The sequence below is a fragment of the Dromiciops gliroides genome, chromosome 3, assembly GCF_019393635.1.
Source record: "Dromiciops gliroides isolate mDroGli1 chromosome 3, mDroGli1.pri, whole genome shotgun sequence".
Taxonomy (NCBI): domain Eukaryota; kingdom Metazoa; phylum Chordata; class Mammalia; order Microbiotheria; family Microbiotheriidae; genus Dromiciops; species Dromiciops gliroides.
The window spans coordinates 1,919,370-1,942,573 of NC_057863.1; the positions used below are offsets into that span (position 1 = coordinate 1,919,370).

Consider the following 23,204-nt stretch of genomic DNA (forward strand, 5'->3'; position numbering starts at 1 on the left):
GAGATTTAGAGCATTTTTTCATATGGGAATAGATAGCTTTGGTTTCTTCATCAGGAAACTGCGTGTTCATATCCTTTGACCATTTCTCAATTGGGGAATGACTTGGGTTCTTATAAATTTGATTTAGTTCCCTATATATTTTAGAGATGAGGCCTTTATCAGAAGTACTGGCCTCAAAAATTGTTTCCCAGCTTTCTGCCTCCCTTCTAATTTTGGATGCATTGCTTCTGTTTGTACAAAACCTTTTTAATTTAATGTAATCAAAATCATCCATTTTGCATTTCATAGTATACTCTATCTCTTGTTTGGTCAAAAGCTGTTTTCCTTTCCAAAGACCTGATAGGTAGACTATTCCTATCTCTCCTCATTTACCTATGGTATCACCTCTTATGTCTAAATCGTGTACCCATTTTGACCTTATTTTAGTATAAGGTGTCAGATGTTGGTCTATGCCTAATTTCTGCCATACTATCTTCCAGTTTTCCCAGCAGTTTTTGTCAAATACTGAGTTCCTATCCCAGAAGCTGGAGTCTTTGGGTTTATCAAACACTACATTACTAGTGTCATTTACTACTGCTCTTTGAATCAAATCTAATGAGATTAGGGTTGAAACAATGTTCATCCCTCCTTTCTTTCCCTCTATTGTAATAGGGTGTTTTTTTCACCTCTTCATATGATATAATTCATCCCATTCCACCTCCCCTTTCCTTTCCTCCCCTTAGACTCCCTTTTTAACCCCTTAATTTTTTTTTTGTATCATCACATCAAAGACAGTTTATGTTTATACCCTCTGTGTAAAGTCCTTCTCTCTGCCCAAATACATTTACAGTTCTTAAGAGTTATGAGTATTATCTTCCCGTGTAGGGATATAAACAGTTTAACCTAATTGAGTAACCTTCCCCCCCCCCCCCCTTTTACCTTTTTAAACTTCTCTTGAGTCTTGTATGTTAAGATCGAATTTTCTATTCAGTTCTGGTCTTTTCACCAGGAAACATTGAAAGTCCCTAATGTCATTAAATGTCCATCTTTTTCCCTGAAAGAAAATGCACATTTTTGCTGGGTAATAAGATTCTTGGCTGCAATGCAAGCTCCTTTGCCTTCCGGAATATCATATTCCAAGCCTTGCGGTCCTTTAATGTTGAAGCTGCCAGGCCCTGAGCAATCCTGACTGTGGATCCATGGTATTTAAATTGCTTCTTTCTGGCTGATTGGAGTATTTTCTCCTTCACCTGATAATTCTAGAATTTGGCTACAATATTCATTGGAGTTTTCCTTTTGGGGTCTCTTTCAGGAGGTGATCGGTGGATTCTTTCAGTGATGATTTTATCCTCTGATTCTATGATATCAGAGCAGTTCTCCTTAATAATTTCCTGGAGTATGGTGTCTAGATTCTTTTTCTGGTCATGGCTTTCAGGCAGTCCAATGATTCTCAGATTGTCTCTCCTCGATCTGTTTTCCAGATCAGTTGTCTTTCCAATGAGGTATTTCACATTTTCTTCTATTTTTTCATTCTTTTGATTCTGCTTGATTGATTCCTGGTGTCTCATGGATTCCTTATCTTCCAACTGTCCAATTTTAATTTTTAAGGCATTGTTTTCTTCAGTGAGATTATGCACCTTTTTTTCCATTTGGCCAAGTGAATTTTTTAAGGCATTGTTTTCTTCAGTGAAATTATGCACTTTTTTTTCCATTTGGCCAGTCAATCTTTGTGCTTCCTTTTCCAAGCTGCTGAGTCTTTTTTCATAGTTTTCTTGTTTTGCTTTCATTTCTCTCCCCATTTTTTCTTCTACCTCTCTCAATTGATTTTTTTTTTTTTTAGTGAGGCAATTGGGGTTAAGTGACTTGCCCAGGGTTACACAGCTAGTAAGTATTAAGTATCTGAGGCCGGATTTGAACTCAGGTACTCCTGACTCTAGGGCCGGTGCTCTATCCACTGCGCCATCTAGCTGCCCCTCAGTTGATTTTTTAAATCCTTTCTGAGCTCTTCCAGGAGGGCTTTTTGTTCTTGAGACCGATTCACCTTCCCTTGTGAGGCTTCACATGTAGGCAATTTGAGGCTATTGTCCTCATCTGAGTTTGTGTTGGCTTCTTCCCTATTGATACAGAAGTTCTCAATGGAGAGGGCTCTTTTTTGCTTCTTACTCATTATTGCAGCTTATTTATTTTAAATTGAGGTCTGCTCTGGGGGCACCAGGGTCCCTGTTTTGGGCTTCTTGTGCCAGGGGTATAGGTGCTGTGTGACCGACTTTTTACTCTGAGGCCTTTATAGTGTGTGCAGTTCGCCCCCCGGCACTTCCTGTCTGAGCGCTTCTGCCAGGCGCCCAATCCCGCCTGACCCATTCGTGGCCCTCCCAGCCAGTGTAGGTAGGTTTTTCCACTGTCCTTCTTGGCCACCAGATTTTTGAGCCAGGTCCCAGGGGCCTCAGTTGTTCGGCTGTGGCCCGCAGCTCCTGCTGACTTGCCCCAACCCCCTCAGCGCTGGACTACTGTCCTGCGCTGGGTCTCCCTTTTGCCCGAGTCAGACCGACCTTTTCCTGAAGTCTTCTAAATTATCTCTGGTTGGAGGACTGTGTCTCTCTGTCTCTTTGCAGGGTCTGTAGTTTCAGAATCCGTCCAGAGGCCTGATTTAATGTTCTTTTTGAGGGAACAGAAGGAGAGCTCAGGCAGCTTGCTGCTTCCTCTCCGCCATCTTGGCTCCACCCCCCGATTGGCACTCTTCTGAATGTGCCAGAGAGTGCACTGAAGTGAGGCCTGCACTGTTATTTATACCCACCAAGGGTCCCTCGCAACCAATCACATTACAGTTCTCATTTGCATATAACATTACAAAAACAACCAATCACAACATATAGTACCAACCTCCCATATATGGTAAGTCTAAGGACCAATCAGATTGTATCAGTCAACCAGTCAGACTGCCCCCTTAAGAACCAATCAGATTGTGACACTAGGCCTTAATCTTATTCTGGGCAAGAATGTCCCCATTCCTCACTAGAAAAGTGCTGTGTGAACATACATAAACATACATAACTTTTCAAGAAACAAAACTTAAGTCAGGGTTTGAACATCGGGGTCATGTGGGAATCACCTTGGGTGCCTCAAGTTGAACTCCCAGCTTAGCTTGGCTTCCACAGGGTGCAGGCCCTGTTCCAGGCCCTGCTCATGCCTAAGGCCCAAGGGCATCAACTCCTCAAAGCCTCACGTACTGGGCTGCCCCCTACTGGGAGGTTTGGGCAACAAAATAGTAGGGCCTGAAACCAGACTCACTCTCTGCCTTTAAGGTTCTGAGAAGAGTCCACATATGGTCTTTTCTCTCAATATTTTTGTAAATACTCTTTTTTTTTTAACTTAGGTTGTCAATTTTATTGGCATATAAGTGAGCAGAATACTCATCATAATTGCTTTAATTTCATCTTCATTGGTGGTCCATTCACTCTTTTCATTTTTGATATTGATAATTTGGTTAATTGAACCAATGGTTTATTTTATTTTGGGTTTTTTTTTCTTCCATAAAACCAGCTCCTAGTTTTATTTCTTAGTTCTTTTTTTTTTTTTTTTTTTTTTTTTTGCAGGGCAATGGGGATTAAGTGACTTGCCCAGGGTCACACAGCTAGTAAGTGTCAAGTGTCTGAGGCCGGATTTGAACTCAGGTACTCCTGAATCCAGGGCCAGTGCTTTATCCACTGAGCCACCGAGCCGCCCCCTCTTAGTTCATTTTTTTTTTAATTTTCAATTTTACTAATCCTTTGATTTTTCAGGATTTCTATTTGGGTGTTTAATTGGAAGGTTTTTTTGGTTTTTTTTTTTGGCTGGGCAATGACGGTTAATTGACTTGCCCAAGGTCACACAGCTAGTAAGTGTCAAGTGTCTGAGGCTGAGTTTGAACTCAGGTCCTCCTGAATCCAGGTCCAGTGCTCTATCCACTGCACCACCTAGCTGCCCCAGAAGATTTTTAATTTTTTTTTTAGTTGTGTTTTTTTTTAATTGCATGCTCATTGATCTTCTCTTTCTCTCTTTTATTAATGTATGCATTTAGAGATATAAATTTCCCCTAAGTACTGCTTTGGCTGAATCCCCAAATTTTTGGTATGTTGTGTCATTGTTGTCATTATCTTTAGTGAAATTACTATTTCTGTGATTTTTTTTCTTTGACCTACTTTTTTTAGGATTATTTAGTTTCTAGCTAATTTTTTGTTTTTGTTTTTGTGGGGCAGTGGGGGTTAAGTGACTTGCCCAGGGTCACACAGCTAGTAAGTGTCAAGTGTCTGAGGCCGGATTTGAACTCAGGTACTCCTGAATCCAGGGCTGGTGCTTTATCCGCTACGCCACCTAGCTGCTCCTCTAGCTAATTTTTAATCTATGCTTCCAAGGCCCTTTATTGAATGTAATTTCCATTTCATCTTGGTCAAAAAAGGGTACATTTAATGTTTTTGCTTATCTGCATTAGTTTATGAAGATTAGCATGGTCATTTTTTGTGAAGGTGCCATGTACAGCTGAGAAAAAACTACACTCCTTTCTATTTCCATTCACTTCTCTCTAGAGGTCCATCATATCTAACTTTTTAAAGATTCTATTTATCTCCTTAACTTTATTATTTAATTGTTAAATTTTTCTAGTTCTAAGAGGGGAAAGTTAAAGTCCCCGACAAGTATCATTTCACTGTCTATTACATCTATTTTTGCTTTTGCTTTGTCTGAGATTAAGATTGGTACCCCTGCCTTTTTTATTTTAGCTGAAACAGCAGATTCTATTCCTACCCTTCATTTTAACTGTGCATCTTTCTGTTTCAAGTGTATCTCTTGTAAATAACATATTGTTGGATTCTGGTTTCTAATCCATTCTGCTGTCTGTTTCCATTTTGTGGGTACATTCATCTCATTCCCATTCACTGTTATGATTGCTGTGTATTTCCCCCCATCCTCTTCTCTTCTTCATTCTCTCTCTCCCTTTTGTTACTACCACCACCATCCCCTTTCTCTTATCCCCTTCTCTTCCTATTTCCCTTTGGGTAAAATAGATTTCTATATCCAACTGAGTGAGTGAGGGTGTGTGTGTGTGTGTGTGTGTGCGCGCGCTTCCGTCTTTGAACCAGTTCAGATGACAGTGAGACTGAAGCATCGTCTACCACCACCCTTTTCTCCCTCCACTGTAAAAGCTTTACCTTGCACGCCTCTTCTATATGAAATCATTTCCCCCATTATTACCCTCCCTTCCCCCTTCTCCTAGTGCATTCTTCTTTCTTACCCCTTCATTTTTTTCTTAAAATCATCTCAACATTATACTCCCACACCCTCTTTCTATGTAGCATCTTTTTATTTATTTATTTTTGTTTTGTTTTGTTTTGCTTTTTTTGCAGGGCAGTGGGGGTTAAGTGACTTGCCCAGGGTCACACAGCTAGTAAGTGTCAGGTGTCTGAGGCCGGATTTGAACTCAGGTCCTCCTGACTCCAGGGCTGGTGCTTTATCCACTGCGCCACTTAGCTGCCCCCTGTAGCATCTTTTTAACTGTCCGGGCCTCCAGCTGGGCACGGCAGGTGCAGCGGTGGGGCGGGGTGGGGCCAGCCTGGATTGAAGGCTAATATGCGCCTGCCCTCAGGCGGGGTCAAGCCGGAGGGCCACGAGGACAGCCACGCCATGGTGACCATGGAGTATGCCTGCGACCACTGCCAAGGGGTGATCGTCGGCCGCAGGGTGAACTGCGACGTGTGTGATGACTTTGACCTCTGCTATGGCTGCTACTCAACCAAGAAGTACTCAGACAGGTGCTTGCCAGCTGACTCTCAGGACTTGGGAGGGGGGAGGGTGGGCGCGGCCAGGCCCGGCTCACATGTGTCTTTCCTTTGCAGCCATTTGCCCAGCCACGGAGTCACAGTCTACCCCATGGTGACGATTCGCACGAGTGACCACCAGAGGCTCATCCAGCCCTACATCCACAACTATTCCTGGCTGCTGTTTGCCGCCCTGACGCTGTACACCGCCAACCTGGCTGGCGGGCATGAGGTAGAAGGGGAAAGGCTGGACCCAGAGGCTCAGCAGGCCGCTGCTGCCCTACGGGATCAGTGCCTGCAGCTCATCGGAGACTGCCTGGTGAAGGCGCAGCGGGAGAGAGGTGAGGCCCTGCCTTGTTTGTGCCCAGTGGCCTTCGGGCTCTCGGCTCAGCCTCAGGGTAGAAGGGCAGCCAGCAGGACACACTCCCAGGCCCGGGGCCTGTGGTGGGGCCCCTCCCAAGGAAACTGTCCTCAGGATCTGGAAAAAGACCATTCCCTCCTAGGGCACGCGAGGATGCGTTAGGTTTGGTCACAAATGACCTGGCCGGGGGCATACGTGGAGCCTGATCATCGGCACGGACATGCGGCTTTTACCCGGGCTGCACTCTGTGCCCGTGGCAGCTCACGTGGGCCTCCCTGCGCGTCAGGGGGTGTCCTTGTTAGCCAGGCAAGCACACGGCTGGCCTGGGGGAGGCACCCTCTGTCCCCACTTACAATACACCCCACATACATTCATACACACATACACGCCCACCCCACGACCTCCAGTCAGCCTCCTTGTCATGAGGAGGACACGCCCGGGCTCTGAGGAGTCTCCGGAGGCTCTCACGGTCCTGACTGTGTCCATCAGTGGGGCTTTGGGCACTCTCTCCGGCCCTCCTGGTGTGGACCCTCAGAACTATGGGCAGAGACCATTCTGTGCCCCAAGTCCTTTCCCTCCTCCTGTCCCATGGAAAGGGAGCGTGGTCGTCATCTGGCCTGTGAGGCCTGCTGGGACGCAAGCACCCAGTCCCCCGACCACGCTCAGCGTCACAGGACAGCCTAGTCGCGAGAGGCCGCCGCTCGTGCTTTCTCTGTTGGGGTGGGAGGCCTCTCCTGCTGACCTTTGCTCCCTGCTTCTCAGGCTCTCAGTCTTTAGCTCTTGTCTGTCTGTTCCTCAGAAAAGGAGGTGACCGCCATCGGCCCTTTCCGAGATGGTGCCACGGGCACGGTGGAAGAGAAAACTGCCGAGAAGACGGGCAGGGCAGACCCCGCAGTGGTGCCCAGCCAAGTAAGCAAGTGTGGCTCTCTTGCCCAGGCTCCCCCCAATTCCCTGGGGCTCCTGCGTCTGGCAACAGCATCAAAGTGTGCTTAGGGTTCAGAGGGGAAACCCATCCCCCCACCTTAGTGGGGAGGGTGATTCTTTCTTGGTTCCTGGAGAATAGCAGGGGATGTATCTTATCTTGAGCCCGATCTTGGATTGAGTCCACAGCCCGTTGTGGTGTCCCGACTGCAGGGAACGCCCTGCTGTCATCCAGCCCCACAGCCTCTCTCTGTGGTACCTGACACAGGAGGGTGGCTGAGCGTCCGGCAGCCTGGGAATGTCGGAGGGAGGAGCTGCCCAGGCCTCCTCCTTCCAGGCTGGGGCAGGGTCTCCCCTGACGGGCAGGATGCAGGCTAGCGTGAGCAGCCTTGTAGACCAAGCCAGCACTCCTTGGCCATAACGCTCTCCTCATTTCAGGGCCAAGGAGACGCGAGAGGCGAAACCCTCTCTTTAGCAGGCAGCCCGGCCAGTCTGGGAGACAAGAGCTCGTCTTCAGCGAAAGCGCCGTTGGGCCCAGCCTCGCCAGCTTCAGAGAAAGCCCCGGACACCTGTGATGACCCAGGCCTTCCAGGTTGTGATGTTTAAAATCTAAATGTTTGGTCGCCTTCAATGAGAAGCTTCAGCACCAGTCTTTGGGCATTAAGCATTGATTAAAGCATGCCAGGTATTAGAAAGAAGAGAACATGTGGAGTTAAGAAAAGGCCTCTCTAGCCTAGAGCTCCAGCCTGTCCTCCGCCAGGAGCCTGAATCCAGGGCCAGTGCTTCAGCCACAAACTGCCCTCAAACTGAGTGTGGAAGCTTTTTATAGCTCAGGAGCATGGGCGGGCCTTACACACTGCTTCAAGCTGATTGGTTGGCATCATCCATTGGTTCACTGGACTCGAAGGTGGTTGAGTTCAAAGTCCTTAGCGTCTGAGAACAACACCCTCTTAAGGGCAGCCAGGTGTGCTTACAATCTCATTAACTTGAAGGAGGCCAGTCAGCAAAGTCAGTCACTCTCACTTACTTCAGTCAGTTTAGATTCATCTCCAGGTGGGCCTTAGAGTATCGGCCAAATCCCATTATTTTCTCACACAGGTGCCTGGTGGTCAGGTGCCTGATCACACCTGGTCTAGCTGCCCTGGCTTCCCTTCCCTTTCCCTGACGTGTCCTGCCCAGTCCTAGTTCTCAAGGACTTTACCTTCTGTGGGGGAAGACAGCCTGTGCCATCAGTCTGTAGAGAAGTGGGGCGGGCGTGGCTCTGGGGATCTGTTGGAGTAGGAATGGAGAATTGGGATGGCAGAGGCCAGCAGGCCAGGCCAGGCCAGGCCCATACATGCTGAGTGGGGCAGATGGACAGGGAGGATTTCTCTGTGGAGACAGCTGTGTCTGGGCACCCACAGGGAGCCTCATGGTTGGGATCTCGGGGCTGGTGGGGCCTAAGCCCTGGATGCAGACTTGATGAGCCTTCCAGCCCAGGGCATCCCCATCACCCTGGATCATCCCAGGGAGCTCTTCTCCCCACCTCCCTCCCTCCCTCCCTCCCTCCTTCCTTTCCTCCTTTTCCCCTCCCCCACCCTCTCCTCCTTCCCTCCAGGGCTTATGTTCCCAGGGCCCTGGTGGGTCCCTGCTTCTTGTGCAGCCTGTTAGCCTCCAGACCACTTGACTTGCTGTTCTTAGTTTGTTTTGTTTTGTTTTTTTGCGGGGCTGTGGGGGTTAAGTGACTTGCCTGGGGTCACACAGCTAGTAAGTGTTAAGTGTCTGAGGTTGGATTTGAACTCAAGTCCTCCTGAATCCAGGGCTGGTGCTCTATCCACTGCGCCGCCTAGCTGTCCCCCGCCCCCACTTGACTTTCTGGAGGACTGGTTCCCAGCCTGTCAGCCATTCAGCAAGCATGTCAAGTGGGTGCTCAGTGCTTGGGCTGGACCCATAAAAACGCAGCATCCCTGCCCCCAGGAGAGGGAATTCAGAGGAAGTGCCAGCTAGGGAAGTCAGGTGTCCAACTGGTCAGTTGTGCTGACTGGGGCCTGCCTTGTTGCTCCTGACTTTGTGGGGGTGCCAGTGAACCCATGGTCCCCCAGGGCTGTCTCTCTGTCATGTGCACTCTGTCTCTCTCTATGTCTGTCTTCATCTCTTTGCCCAAGAAAGCACTTGGGTGTCTCCCCTTCCCCCATGGGGACCCCTCCCCTTGTCTCTTGAGGCCTCAGGCAGGCGTCAGAGGTGGGTGCCTTGGGCTGTGTCTGAGGAAATCCAACCCATCTCCCTCCTGCTTCTCCATGCTCAGCTCATCTCCTTTCCCCCCTTCACTTTTTTTTTCCATAAAAGTATTTTATTATTTCCCAGTTACATGGAGACATAGTTTTCAGCATTTCTTTTCATAAGATTTCTAGTTTCACATTTTCCTCCCCCCACCCCCCCAAGACAGCCCTCTCACTTCTTTATCTGACATTCTTCCCCTGCTCTCTAGAACAAAACCCTTGTCATAAATAGGTGTGATCAGCCAGAACAAAAGTCACACTGGCTTTTCCCACAAGTGTTGTGGTTCCGCCGGTGCTTGGGGAACAGACCTGGGCTGTCACCAGGCAGGGCCAGGCAAAGGACCTTGCAGGCTGGGCCGAGCCTTGGAGAGCTGGGGGCTGGGTGGGCACAGTACCCACTCGCCACAGGGTCTACACTCATCACAGCACCTACACCTGCTACTAGGTCTGCACTCACCATGGGGGGCCTGCACTGGACATGGCTGGGGTGGGGTTACAATCACCACTGGGTCTATACTCACCATGGGGTCTGCAGACCCCCTGTTCTCCTAGGGGCTGTGATGACAGCCTTTAGGGCAGAACGGGGAGTCGGCCAACCCCAGTGGAATCACTTGGATTTTCACAAATATCTAAAGTCACCTGATTTTTCAATCCAGGTACGTCTGCTTTGAAAACAGTGGAGGAAACAATCATGCCCCTGAGCCCCGAGCAAGTGTTTGCAGAATGTTCCCAGAAGAGAATCCTGGGGTTGCTGGCTGCCATGCTGCCCCCCTTACAATCAGTGAGAACCTCAGGGGGCTGGGGCATGGGAGGGGGTAGGCAGGGCAGAGAGCTGGAACAAGTCAAAGAGTCGGTCTCTTGCAGGAGCCACTTTGTGTCTTGGTCCATGATCTTCCTGTAGATTAGGGGTGAATCTTGTGCGGCCCAGGGGGTGGAGTGCTCACCTTTGGTTTCCTACTGTAATAGAGATGATAGGGTTGGTTGTGTGTGCATGGTCGTCACCATTTATGACTTTAGCTGAGCTCCTCAGAAGGGAGAGAAGGGCCACGGAGCTCAGGGCTTCTCAGTGGCTCTGGGCCTGTCTCAAATGTCCCCTGTGAATGGAGAAGGGTGGGAGACTGTGGCGTCCCACACCGCTCCAGGAAGACCATGGGTGCATGGACTAGACCGTGAGCTGTGTGCTTGTAGCCTTGTCTGGGTAGAGAGAGGGCACCAGGTTTTGAATTTCTATCAGGTGTTTATTGTGGAAGGCAAATGTTTGCCTACCAACTCATTGTTTAAAGACGAATCTGTTCAAGGAGAGCAGCAGTGTGGCATGCTGCTGAGGTTTGGCATCCAAGCCCTCCCTGCCTCTCTGCCGGCATGCAGTTCCACATTTGCAGTGCCCTGGCAAAAGCGGCTGCATCCCGATCCCTTCTTGTTAGCTCAGCAACACAGCTTCTCCTGCAGGCATCTCTCCTGGGGCACAGGCCTAGCCCACCTTCAGTGATCAGCAGCAGGGCACAGTCGTTGCCTGGCTGGCGTTCCCAGGTGTGATGGGTGCCACCCTCCTTCTTGCAGGGCTCCACCATCTCCTGGGCAAACCTGCAACACATTCTGCCCCTGATGTTCCAAGTCGTGATCTCGAATGCAGGCCACCTGAACGAAACTTACCACTTGACCCTAGGCCTGCTGGGCCAGTTCATCATCAGGCTCCAGCCAGCAGAGGTGGATGCTGCAGTGGCCAAGGCCCTCTCGGCCAAACACACCCTGTTTTCAGCAGGGGATGGGTCTGCTGTGCCCGAAGGCTGGAAGACTGTTCACCTGCTTTTCAGCCTGGGAGCCGTGTGCCTGGACAGGTGACCTCTAACACCCCCTTCCCGACGTTATCTCTGTCTCATCCATTGTTGTGGTTTGTAAAACCAGTGGCCTGCAGAGGCAGCCGTGGGCTTGTGGATGAGCACAGTCTTTCTGGGGTCTGTGGAGAGTTGCCAGATTAGGGGAGCAGAGCTCTGTAAATGGAATTGTTCATGGGGGCATGTCCTCCTAGCTTTTCTCCATCATTTGGGACCATTGGTGCCCCCAGGTGGATGAACCCCCAACGCTTCCACGACCTCTCCCTTGCCAGCTAGCCAGGGCCGGTCTCATGTAGGGGGTGGGGGAGCTTCCTTGGGATGGCCCTAGTTCTGTGAGGGCCTGGGGAGCCTCACCGTTCTCTGTTGGTTCGGCAGTCGCGTGGGCCTGGACTGGGCGTGCTCTGTGGCCGACATCCTGCGTGCCTTGCACGACTGCCCCCAGTGGCACGGTGTGGCAGCAGCTTTCACGGAGAACTGCCTCAAGCAGCTTCCCTTCCGGCTGAAACACACCAACATCTTCACTCTGCTCGTGCTAGTGGGCTTCCCCGAGGTGGGTCTTCCTCTACCACATGGCACGCCCTGAGTCCCATGTGGGCGAAACGCCGACTGGGAGTGGAGATGTATCTGCTTTCTGCGAGCAGGATGCCCAGAATGGGAATGAGTACCAGGGGTGTGGAGAGGCCTCACAGAGGAGCGGGGGTCTGGGGCAGGCGCACAGGGGCAAAGGCTTGGAGGTGGGAGGGCAGGTGTCCCTCTGGTCACAGCCCCGCTGTCTCCTAGGTGCTGTGTATGGGCGCACGCTCCGTGTACCTAGACAACGCCAATGAGCCTCACGATGTCGTCGTCCTGAAACACTTCACGGAGAAGAGCAGGGCCGTTGTCGTGGATGTCAAAACCCGCAAACGGAAAACAGGTTCTGACCGTGACTCTTGGGCTCCCCAGAGGACCCCCCCCCCGCCCCCCTCCCCCCGCTTTCCATCTCCCCCAGCATGACTTGAGATGGGCATCGGGCTGAGAGCCACATCAGTGGGGAAGGTTTGCAGGTTGGAGATGAGAGGTCGGGGTGTGGCTAGGCTTGAGTAGAAATGGCCTGGGACAGGCCTTCTTCCTGACTCCCCATCCATTGCCTCTGTCACTGGCACAAGGGAAGCAGGCCTGCCCTCAGGGCACTTCCGGTCTTTACCCATCTGGAGAGATGGAGGCAAAACATGGATGAAGCCAAGTGGTTCTGGTGGGCAGGGGTCAGGAAAGGCCCATTGAGGAGAAGGGGGCGTGGGCCAGACAGAGAGCATCATTGACCCGGCCTAGGCTCTGCTGACCTCCTGCTGCCTGTTAGCTCCAAGTAGGCGTCTGTCCGTGCAAAGCTGGACTTGTTCTCGGGGGAGGCAGAGAGAGGGCCAGCGAGGGATTCCCTCTCCTCCTCCTTTCAGTCAAGGACTGCCAGCTGGTGCGGCCATGTGGCCCAGGAAGCGTGGCCTCCTCGCAGACACCATCGCCGCTGAGCGCACACCTGCCGTACTTCACCTTCATAAGCAGCCACCTGCTGCAAAGCAGCCTGGACAAGGGCTGCTCAGAGGTTGTGGAGGCCACCTGGGTGCTGTCCTTGGCCCTCAAAGGCTTATACAGAACCTTGAAGGTGAGAAGCAGGGCCGGAAGATGACCTTCGCCCTGATGAGAAATCGCAGGCTGTGTGAGCGTGCATGGGGTTGTGTGCTAGTGTGTGATTAAATGGGTATGTGCGAGTTAGTATGTGCTGGTGTGATTGTGAATGAGTGTGTGTGTGAGTGTGCATTGCGTAGGCGTGTGTGTGTGAATGTGTATGCGTGTTTATACGTGAGACTTAGCATATGTGTGTGTGTGTGATTGTAAATGTGAGTATGTACATGCGTGTGAGAGTGTGTGTGCTGTGGCCAGTGTGCCGACTGACCGGGGAGGCATTCTGGATGAGGGGCCGTGAGAGGTGTGACTGGAGGGCTGTGTTGGCTTCTTGGACCCGGGGAGCCCCTGGGGCCGGCAACAGCTCCCAGGAAGCTTGCCCGGCCCCACGCCTCGTTGTCCTCGGCGTGGCAGGTGCACAGCTTTGAAGAGATGCAGGCGGCCTTCCTGGAATCAGGCTTACTGAAGCTGCTGGTGAAGAAGTGTAGCCGTGGCACCGGCTTCAGTAAAACATGGCTCCTGCGCGACTTGGAGGTGAGGAGCTGGGCCCGCGCCCCCCAGCAGTGTGCCGAGAGGCCAGAGCCGGCCCCTCCACCGGCCTCCATCTCAGACGAGCCTCGGTCTCTCTCCCGGCAGATCCTGTCTGTGCTCCTGTACTCGTCCAAGAAGGAGCTGAGCAGCACGGCCCCACGGGAGCCCGGGGCTGGGCCCCTGCCACCAGGCAGCCCTCCGGGGGATGAGGGGCACGGCAAGCCCGACCCACTTGAAGGCCTGGACGAGGCCACCAAGGTCTGCTTTCTGGTACGTGCCTTCCCGTCCCCGCTGGGCAGCAGACTGTCCGGGTGCCGGGACCGCTCCCCTTGGGTGTGGGGACCTACCTTACCAGCCAGCTCAGGCAATAAAAGTTAAAGAGCCAAGCGGTGCCTGCCACCCGTCGGGGCCTGGGGCACCCTGGCCTCTCCCTTTCCCCGCTCCTTCCTCCTTGCCTTTATTCTGCAGATGACTCACGACGCCCTGAACGCCCCCTTGCCCATCCTCCGGGCCCTGTATGAGCTACAGATGAAGAGGACAGATTCCTTCTTTCTGGAGGTTCAGAAGAGGTGAGGAGACAAGTGGGGGGTGTGGGGGGCTTACGGGGGCACCCACCACGTGCTTCCTGCTGGAGGAGGAGCCCTCGTCCCAGGGATGACGAGCCAGTGCTGCACAGCAGACACAGGTCCGGAGGCTGGCTCGGCCCCTGGGCCCTACTCAAGCCCTCCTTCTTCCTGGGACCTCCCTGCTTCCTCATGGTGAAGCTGCTACGGTCAGGGGCCAGAACCCCTTGGGATGCCCCATCCTCAAGCCGTTGGTGGGCAGGAGGCTTCCTCTGCAGGGCGACCCAGAGGAGAGAGGTTGAATTCTTGTCCCGTGCAGGGCACACCCCGAGGCAGCCGGCAGCCAGGAAGTGCCCAAAATGTGCCTTCTCTTCTCTGAAGGTTTGACGGAGATGTGATCACCACGGATGAGAAGATCCGGAACCTGGCCCAGAAATGGCAGCCCCGAAAGCCCCTGCAGCCGGAAGAGCTGAGCGCGAGAGCTGTGGACACCGACGTGACCGTTCTGCCCTGCTGGGTAGGTCGTCTGGCCCCCTTGGCCCCGGCTCCCGACTGGGGCCGCGGAGAGGGGGGGCAGGGTCTTGATGGTGGGCTTTGTGTCAGCAGTCGAAGCCCGCGGCCTGCGACCGAGCAGCTGAAGAATCCGACCCCGTGACCCAGAAGCTGATCGCCAGCACTGAGAGTGACCTGCAGCTCAGCTACGCCAAGCAGCGGCGGGCCAAGAGTGCCGGACTCCTACACAAGGAGCTGGGCTCCCGGGCCAAGACTGCTGCACGCTCCTACCTGCACCGCGTGAATGAGGCCACGGCCGTCCTCTACGCCAGGCACGTGTTGACCTCCCTCCTGGCCCAGTGGCCGGAGCCCGTACCCATCACCGCCGACATTCTGGAGCTCAGCAGCCCAGCCCAGATGGCCTACATCCTGGACATGCTGATGCAGCTGGAGGAGAGGCAGCTGTGGGAGAAGGTATGGGGCAGGCGGGCCGGGCACACCGCCAAAGGGAGCACGTGGGAGTGGCCTGGCGACCCTCCCGGCCCTGCCCCTCCCTGCTTTCCCGGCCTCCACCTTTCCCCTTGTGTCCTCGCAGATCCTGCACAAAGTGCTCCACAGCTGCAGTGAGGACATGCTGGGCCCTGTGGCACTCACGGCCTGTCACTTCATGGAGGAGCCGGGCACGGCCGTGCAGGTGTGCGAGTCCAAGCACCCCTATAAGAACAACACCACCTTTGAGGTACGGGCAGTGGGCAAGGCCTCCTGCGGGCCAGCCCCAAGGCAGCGCCTGCCCTCACAGAGCTTACAGTCTCACGTTGGGGGGAGACGCTCTGTGGGTGTTGGGAGGGGCTGGGGTCAAGTCCAAAGTCAAGCTCTGCCTCCTGCCTGGCACCGCTGCAGCGCCACCTCTGGGTGGGTGGAGCACGCGGGGCAGCCACCATGCCCTGTTGCCCCTCCCAGGACAAAGTTCACATTCCTGGAGCCATCTACCTGTCGATTAAGTTTGACCCTCAGTGCAGCACAGAGGAGGGCTGCGACGAGCTCGCCGTGTCCAGCAGCAGCGACTTCCAGCAAGACCGCCACAGCTTCAGTGGCTCCTCCCAGAAATGGATAGACTTTGAGCTGCCAGGTATTAGTCAGCACATGCCTGGGAAACAGAATCAGGGTTCAGAGGGGGCCCAGGAGAGGGAGGGCCACCTGGCCCATCAGAGGGACTGCAGAGGAAACAGGCCCGGGACGTCCCCAGAAGACGTCCACTCAGCCTCCCTCACTCGCGGGGACTCACCCTCATGCCTAGGCCCTCCCTTCCGGCCAGCATGGCTGTGGGCTTTGGAGGGCTGGCTTAGCCGGCCATAGAGCACGGGAACTCTGTGGAGTCATGAGGTTACTGGGGGACGCTGACCTCGTTCTGCTGACCCCAAGACTCATGCTCTCTCATTTAAGCCAGTACGCTTCTCTCGCCAAAAGTGGTGTCAGGTGCCTTATGTCCGTCATCTTCCTAACACATCAGATAGAAATGGTTACTTCTGTTCTACAGACAAGGAAACTGAGGCTCAGACATTACCTTGACTCGGCATTGCCCCTTAGCTAGCTAGTTGAGTGTCAGAGGGAGGACTGGAACCTAGGTCTCTGTGGACAGGAGCGTCGGTACTGTTTCCATATGGAGTCAGTCAGCTTCAGGGGTCTGGGAGATTGTAGGGTTCCCAGCAGAACCTCACTAACAGAACTGTACCAGAAAGGGGGGCGCTACCCCTTCCCTTGGGGGCGGGTCCTAATCTTTGCTCTGGGCTGGTGCAGGAGACACACTCTACTACAGATTTACTTCTGACATGAGCAACACGGAGTGGGGCTACAAATTCACCGTGACGGCGGGACATCTCGGGAGATTTCAGACAGGTAGGTGCCCCCTGAGGCCCCCTTGTGCCCAGCACTGGGCTATGCTTGCCCCAGGGGGCAGAGACAAGAACGTCCCGTGTCTACACTCGACTCCTGCTGCTGGCTCTGCCCTTCCCTGGTCCGCAGCCGACAGGCCCCTCCCATACGGCCACTCGCGACCAGCATCCGCTCACTTTGCGGGATGCTTCTTTAGATCTCCTTCTTTCTGGCAGCCCCTTCTGGAGGCAGGACATGGGGCCAAGCGTGGCCTTTGTGCTTCATGGGGTGTGGCCTGTGCTCTCCATCCATGTGTGCAGCCACGCGCCAGGCACCACACCTTCAGCTTTGTGGCCACAAAAGGGAATGGGGCCCAAAGTATAATGGCAGCGAGGAGGACAGGGATTGGCCACTGGCTGTGTAGGAGAAGCAGTGGGGTTGGGGGGAGGGCAGATGGCCAAGCAAAGAGATGGAGAGCAGCAGGGGCTGCTTTGGGAGATGCCCTCCACCCCCCACCCCACCCCTGGCTCTTCTCCTCCTCCCTCTCTGCGCGCTCCTCCTCTGTCTCCCACTGGATCCTCCTCCAGACCACCCTCTAACCCTGGGTGGCCCTCTGCTCTCCTCCCTTGAGCCGCCTGCAGGGGGTGAGCTCCGCGTAGCTCTAGTGACCATCTCGGTGCTAATGGGGTCTCAGGTCCCCCTTGCTGCCTTCCCGCCTCTCTGTTCATCTCCAGCTGCCTTTCAGCCTTGTCAACCCAGACGCCCAGTAACCGTATTAACTCAAAATATGTCCTAAAGGGGACGGACTCCTCGCCTTTTCCCTTGAGGCCCCCCGCCCCGGTGCCTCCTCTCAGCCTCACAACCTAGGAGCCGTCCGGGCTCCTCGTGTCTCTCCCCCAGACCCAGTGTGGTGCCGGGGCCTGTCAGTTTCACCTGTGCAGCATGTCTTGTCAGTTTCCCTCCTCCTCACCCCGGTGCAGACCCCCTCCCCTTACTGCTGGACTGATGTAATGGCTTCCGCGCTGGGTCTGCCCGCCTTGCTCTCTCCCTACTAAGGGCCAGGCCTGTCCTCCCAACCCTTTTGCAGTGAGCTTCAGCATCTCCATGTTACCCCCAGGATCACCCGCCCCCTCCTCCCTCTCTAGTCTCCCTGGACTTTATACATCCCCCGTGTGCTTCTCCATCCAGGGAGCCCAGCCCCCTGGCTGTTCCATGGACAAGACCCTCCCGCCCTTGGCTCTGGGCGCTCTCTCTGCTTGCTGCCCATGGCCGGCATGGTCTCCCTCCTGCGTTTCTGACCTCCGTGGCTCCAGCCACGATGCTGCCTCTGGCCGTCCCGCTACCGCTTGTTTGTACAGAGCTCCCCCGTTGGATGATAAGCTCCCAGAGGGCAGGCACGGTCTTTTGCCTCTTTGTAGGCACAGGTTGGTGGGCCATGCTCTCAGCAGGTGGCCCCACAGAAGCAGAAAGAGCCCCAGGGCGATAACCCAGGAGTGCTTGGTCCTATTGAAGGGTCGAGGCTGAGGCAAGACTGGTGTTGACTTAGGAATCGGTGTCCTCGGTGACCTTGGGAAGAGCCATAGGCTTTTGTGGGGCGCTTTGGTGGGGCTCTGCTGTGAAACAGAAGAGCTGCGGCCTCACCCCGTCCAGGATGGGGTGGCGGGCTCAGTCACGCAGGTCGAAGAGAAGAGGGTCAGGGAGCTGCAGGAGCTGGCCGGCCTCAGCGAGGAAAGCCACCCCTCTGGGCCTCTGGGATTAGGCAGGTGGTCTCAGTTCTCCTCATTCAGCATGAACTGGGGGGGCTCCTGGTTGGGATGGAAGGGACAAGGATGATGGCAGTGACTCGGTCAGGGGAGGATCCCAGGGTTGTCCTGCAGCTCAGAGAGCGCCGTGGAGATTCGATGATGTTGCCCTGGAGTGGACCCTTCTTCCAGGGGTTTTGGGGGGAAGCCCCCAGGCTGGGGCTGACAGGGAGGAAGCCTGAGGGTGTGGGGCACCGCAGCTCTGCAGGGTCAGCACCTGGAAGGAAGCAGGTTTGGACAGAGCGTTCAGGGGCAGGGGAAAGGCCTGGGGCTTCCGAGGAGGCAGATCTTGATCTTCACCACGCTCCTGGCGTCTGCAGCCGTGAAGGGCAAAGCCAGGACCTGGCCAGGTTAGGGAGGGGCGGAGATGCAGCAGGAAGATTTTCCCATTCTTTGGTGCAAAGTGCAAGCCCGAGTCCCCTGTGAAGGGGCCCAGACAGGGGCCCTGAGAAGGAATTCTGAGGCTAGGCCTCACTGACCTGCTGCTGCTACCGCAGCACTGGCACCACCCTCAGGCGCGTCAGAAAACAGATGGGCATCGCAGTCAGAGTAAATCCCTGGCGACCGAATCATTTCTCAGGCTTTTTCAGTTATATAAGTCCACAATCAAGGACACTTTGGATCATTTTGGCCTCGGTGTTTGCCCCAAAGCAGGCGGCTCCTTTCACCTGGGATCCCAGCATTCTTTTGCCATACCTGCCGCAGGACTCGCTCCTGATGGACGCGTCTTGTTCACTCTTAAGGGTTCCAGAATCTTGTGTTTGGGTTAGTGGATAGAGCTTCTCCGCTTTGATGATGGAGGCATGTTTTTGCGTTTTTCTTGACAGGATTTGAGATTTTGAAGAGGATGTTGTCAGAGGAAAGGGTTATTCCCCACCTGCCCCTGGCAAAGATCTGGGAGTGGCAGGTGGGCGTGGCCTGCCGCCAAACTGGGCACCAGCGCCTCAAAGCCGTCCACTTACTTCTGAAGATGGTGCAATGCAGCGCCCCCGGGTAGGTGCTCATGGCCGAACGTTCCCCTCTTTGCATGGCTTTCACAGCCATGCCACGCGAGCCCCTCTTCTAGAAGGTGTTTCCTACCTTCCCCCTTGGAAAGCTGATCCAGAATCAGGGTTGGTGACATGAGGAGCCAGCCAGCCAAAAGGAGGGTGACTCCCCCATCTAATGGCTCAGCCCCTGGTCACCTAATAGACTTTCATGCGCCCCACAAGAAAGCCCCCTTGGGAGACTGCCTTGCAGCGCAGACACGGCAGGTCTGGGGACTCTGGAGTGGTTGTCTGTGCAGCCTGACCCTGCAAGACCCAAGAAGGGCTGTCCTGGGTGGGCTTGGTAGGGGGCTTGCTCATCTTTCTGGGGGAAGTTTAGATGGGAATCTTGGAAGGCCGTGAAGTTGGACTGTGTTTTAGATCCCATTCACCCCTTTATGTTGCTTAGCGGGGCAGGGGGGTGTCTGCTCTTTAGGCCCTCCCCCTACTTGGGCAACTGGCTTCTAGTGTCTGTGTGGCTCCTTGGCCAGAGACTTCAGTCTCAGACACTCACTAGCTGTGTGACCTTGGGCAAGTCACTTCGCCCTGCTTGCTTCAATTTCCTCATCTGTCACATGAGGTGGAAAAGGAAATAGCAAAGATAATGGGGTCATGACTGAAAATGACTCAATAACAACAGCTTCTGCCACCTTGGGAATTGTCGCTGTTAAACCTGGGAGAAGGGGGTACAGAGCGGGGGAGGGGGGGATGATAGGTGCCTTCTGCCACAGGAGGAAGAGTAGGGCGGAGGTTGCCGGCAGCTCGACTTGTCTGTCCTTACGTCCCAGAGTGGGAGCTGGTGGATTCTCCGGGCAGGGGCTGGACGGTCACTCATCAGGGAGGTTGGGCTGGGGTTCCTTCATGGAATAGAACCTTCTGTCATTCTTGGGAAAGCGTGCCCAGAGCAGCGGCCAGGAATCCAGAATTTGGGAAGAGAGGAAGCAGTGGTTAAGAGGAAAATGTCTGAGAATGGAGCACGGCTTAACATAGACATGCCGGGCTCTGGCCTGGCAGGAAGCATGTCTGCCGTCTAATGACAAAAAGCCTCAGCCTCAGACAGGGAGTGGGAGAAGGGCCTATAGACTCCCACCAGGCTGCAGGGCCACCCACCTACGTGATGGGGGCGGGGACCATGGGACCCAGCCAGGGTCATCATCTGAACCCAGGTCCTCAGAGCAGCCAACTGGCTGAGAAGCAAACCTGCGGCCCCCGCCGTAAGTGAACTAGACGACCTGACATGAGGGGAGAGTTGGCCACGTGGAGGTGGGCCGAGCAGCAGGGGTGGCTGTGGAAAGGCTGCCCTTGCTGGGGGAGAACAGATGATGGAGGAGGGGGCCAGTGGAGCCCTGTGAGCAAGTGGAGGGGCAGGCAGGACGGTGGGTGCTTGCTGGATGACTTCTCGTAACTCTTCAAAAAGAGGCTGCACACAAGGCCTGATTCTGACTGACGGGCCTGGGCCGCAGCAGGCTGATGTTCGCTCCAGGTTGGGGGGGCAGGGGGCAGATTTCCCTGGAGTGGTAGCTGGACCTCTGCCCAGGGCAAACTTCTGGAGGCACAGGGAGAAGCGTGGGCAGTGATGCCAGGGTTTCACACCACGGGGGATGGGGCAGGGGGGTTTGTCAAGGCTGACCGCACCAGGTCTCCTCGCAGCCCTGATCCTCCTCTGTCTGCTTGGTACTGACCACAAATAGAGGCAGCAGGCTAGCCTGTTTGCAGGGGTCCACCATGTTGGCCCCCCATCAGCATAGTCCATGGCCCCTTGGAGCTCCCAAGCTCATTGGCCTTGGCCTTCCCTAGAGCAGGACCGCTGCACACATGCACAGGGAGGCTGGTGGCCTCCAGCCTCAGGGACACCTGAGCCTTCCCAGTGAGGTCCAGGGCCACGCCCCCAGGACTAGAAGGGGATCCTTTAATGAGGGGAAATGGGCAAGTCATGAATGGGAGCATGAGGGCCGTAGGAATCCCCCTTCAGAACTTCACGGTCCCCAGCTGGGCTGCTGAGGGCCCGCTCTCTGGACACCAGACTTGTGTGAATCGCAGCATCTTTGGTCTGCCAGGAGTCCGGGCACGAGAAGCGAGGGGGGCAGAGCGGGGCAGCCTGAGTCACCGTGGGCTTGTGGGCAGAGCCTCTGCCTCATGGCCACAGGCATACGGGCACTCAAGAATTCCTCCTTCCATCCCCTGTCCCCAGCGCTCCCTGGAGTGCTCCTGGGCGTACTGACCCGGCCCGAGCACAGGCTTGGTGGCCATCACACCCAGTAAACTCCTCCGGCTCCTTCCCTCCTAGTGGCCTCTGTGACCTCACCTTGCTCAGGCCTCTCTGGCAGCTTTTTGCCCAGATGGAAAAGGGCTTGTGCCAGGACGTGAGTCAGCCCGGCATTCTCCTGCCCCTGCACCGAGCCCTCACTGAGCTCTTCTTTGTTACTGAGAACAGAGTGCAGGTAAGGGGCCCGGGACGGTGCGCCCCCCGAACACCCTTGGGGGCCGGGCCTTGCGGTCACACTGGGCATCGGGACACTGCCATGGGGAGGTGGGGGACGATGGTGCCTTAGCAGTGATGACCACCCCCATCCCCAGGTGACAGGCACCCAGGTCCCACAGCTACTAAGGCACCGCATGACCCTGTGTGGGACATGACTTCCCCAGAGGGAGGGTGCAGTCCAGACACTCCTCCCCTTTCCCTAACCACTCTGCTACGTGGCTGTTCCCCCCACTTCACTGGGCACGCTTTCTGCCCACAGGAACTAGGCTCCCCCCAAGACTACCTGCTCGCCTTAACGACGGACGACTACCTTCTCTGCTGTACGGCCCAGGTAAAGTCTGGGGAGCAGGGAGGGAGGGAGGGGCCCAGGAAAGGCAACCCTTCCAGGAAGGCTGTGGAGCGGGGAGAACCAGGCACCTGCTCCAGGATCATGTCCTCTTTGGAGAGAAGCCGACCCCCCCAGACTCCCTTGGAGGGAGAAAGAACCAACTGTGGCATCCTCTGCCTGCTAGAGCCTTCTCCTGAGACTCGGTAAAAAGGGCCTGTCCCTCCCTCCCTCCCTGAGGGAGCTAATGGGAGCTAGGAATGGCCAGGGGAGGGTCCCAGGGGAAGCTGTGGAACCCCAGCACTTTTCACAGAGCAGAGCTGGGCCTGTGAGGAGGCCAGGAAGATCAGGCCCCGGGTCCAAGTGTCCTTGAGGGTTGACTTTGGTGGCATAGATGGGCCAGGAACCAGACCTGCTGAGCCCATTGGTGACAGGGAAAATAGGAGAGCAGACGTCCCCATTTTTTTTTTCGGGGCAACGGGGGTGAAGTGACTTGCCCAGGGTCACACAGCCAGCAAGTGTCAAGTGTCTGAGGCCGGATTTGAACTCAGGTCCTCCTGAATCCAGGGCCGGTGTTCCATCCACTGTGCCACCCAGCTGCCCCTAGACATCCCCATTTTTACAAAGCAGGGCCAGCAAGGGAAGGCAAGTGAGTCGCTACAAACAGAAGGGCTGCCTTTTTAGGGCCAACCAGCCAGGCTTCTATTAGACCACCCGGTTGATCCAAGTCAGTGCTGCCTTCAGGAGAGTTTACCGAGACTGGAGGGAGTTTGGGGCACTGTAAGAGGCACATGCATGATAGGTTTAAGAAACTTGGACACGGGGCAGCTAGGTGGTGCAGTGGATAGAGCGCCGGCCCTGGAGTCAGGAGGACCTGAGTTCAAATCTGGCCTTGGACACTTGACGCTTACTAGCTGTGTGACCCTGGGCAAGTCACTTAACCCCCATTGCCTCACTAAAAAAAAAGAAAAGAAAGCAAAGAAACTTGGACACTAGATAGCAAAAAGCAGATTGAGATCCACTTGGTCTCACACCATCTAGTCCAGCAAATATCAGATGCACCAGTGATGTGGGTTTCTTTTTTTTAATCATAAAAAGAGGAAGAAAAGAGAACATATCCATCTGGATCGTAGAAAATAATCACCAAACTTAAGAAATGAGAGTGATAGGGCACCAAACATATGCATTTTTGCTCAAAATAAAATACTACACAACCAAATATCCCATCTAGAATAGAAAGAGATTTTTGCCCATTTTTTTAAAAATTAAAAAAAAAATGGGAGGGGGTAGGCAGTTGGGGTTAAGTGACTTGC

At 54.5% G+C, this 23,204-nt stretch overlaps 1 protein-coding gene across 2 annotated transcripts in view; it reads left to right on the top strand.

The window, feature by feature from the left end:
• The window catches only part of ZZEF1 (zinc finger ZZ-type and EF-hand domain containing 1), a 69,820-nt gene that overhangs the window by 41,592 nt on the left and 5,024 nt on the right, over window positions 1-23,204 (top strand). The window contains exons 35-54 of one of the 2 annotated variants that reach the window (XM_043992195.1): window positions 5,597-5,762; window positions 5,847-6,109; window positions 6,929-7,038; window positions 7,489-7,642; window positions 9,965-10,089; window positions 10,869-11,146; window positions 11,519-11,693; window positions 11,924-12,056; window positions 12,574-12,779; window positions 13,214-13,333; window positions 13,436-13,600; window positions 13,799-13,899; window positions 14,275-14,410; window positions 14,497-14,859; window positions 14,981-15,124; window positions 15,346-15,514; window positions 16,183-16,281; window positions 18,887-19,052; window positions 21,372-21,525; window positions 21,826-21,897. In XM_043992195.1, coding sequence (XP_043848130.1) covers window positions 5,597-5,762; window positions 5,847-6,109; window positions 6,929-7,038; window positions 7,489-7,642; window positions 9,965-10,089; window positions 10,869-11,146; window positions 11,519-11,693; window positions 11,924-12,056; window positions 12,574-12,779; window positions 13,214-13,333; window positions 13,436-13,600; window positions 13,799-13,899; window positions 14,275-14,410; window positions 14,497-14,859; window positions 14,981-15,124; window positions 15,346-15,514; window positions 16,183-16,281; window positions 18,887-19,052; window positions 21,372-21,525; window positions 21,826-21,897 — 3,299 coding nt within the window. The remainder of the gene's footprint in view (window positions 1-5,596; window positions 5,763-5,846; window positions 6,110-6,928; window positions 7,039-7,488; window positions 7,643-9,964; window positions 10,090-10,868; window positions 11,147-11,518; window positions 11,694-11,923; window positions 12,057-12,573; window positions 12,780-13,213; window positions 13,334-13,435; window positions 13,601-13,798; window positions 13,900-14,274; window positions 14,411-14,496; window positions 14,860-14,980; window positions 15,125-15,345; window positions 15,515-16,182; window positions 16,282-18,886; window positions 19,053-21,371; window positions 21,526-21,825; window positions 21,898-23,204) is intronic. The other variant, XM_043992196.1, reaches the window with a different exon arrangement.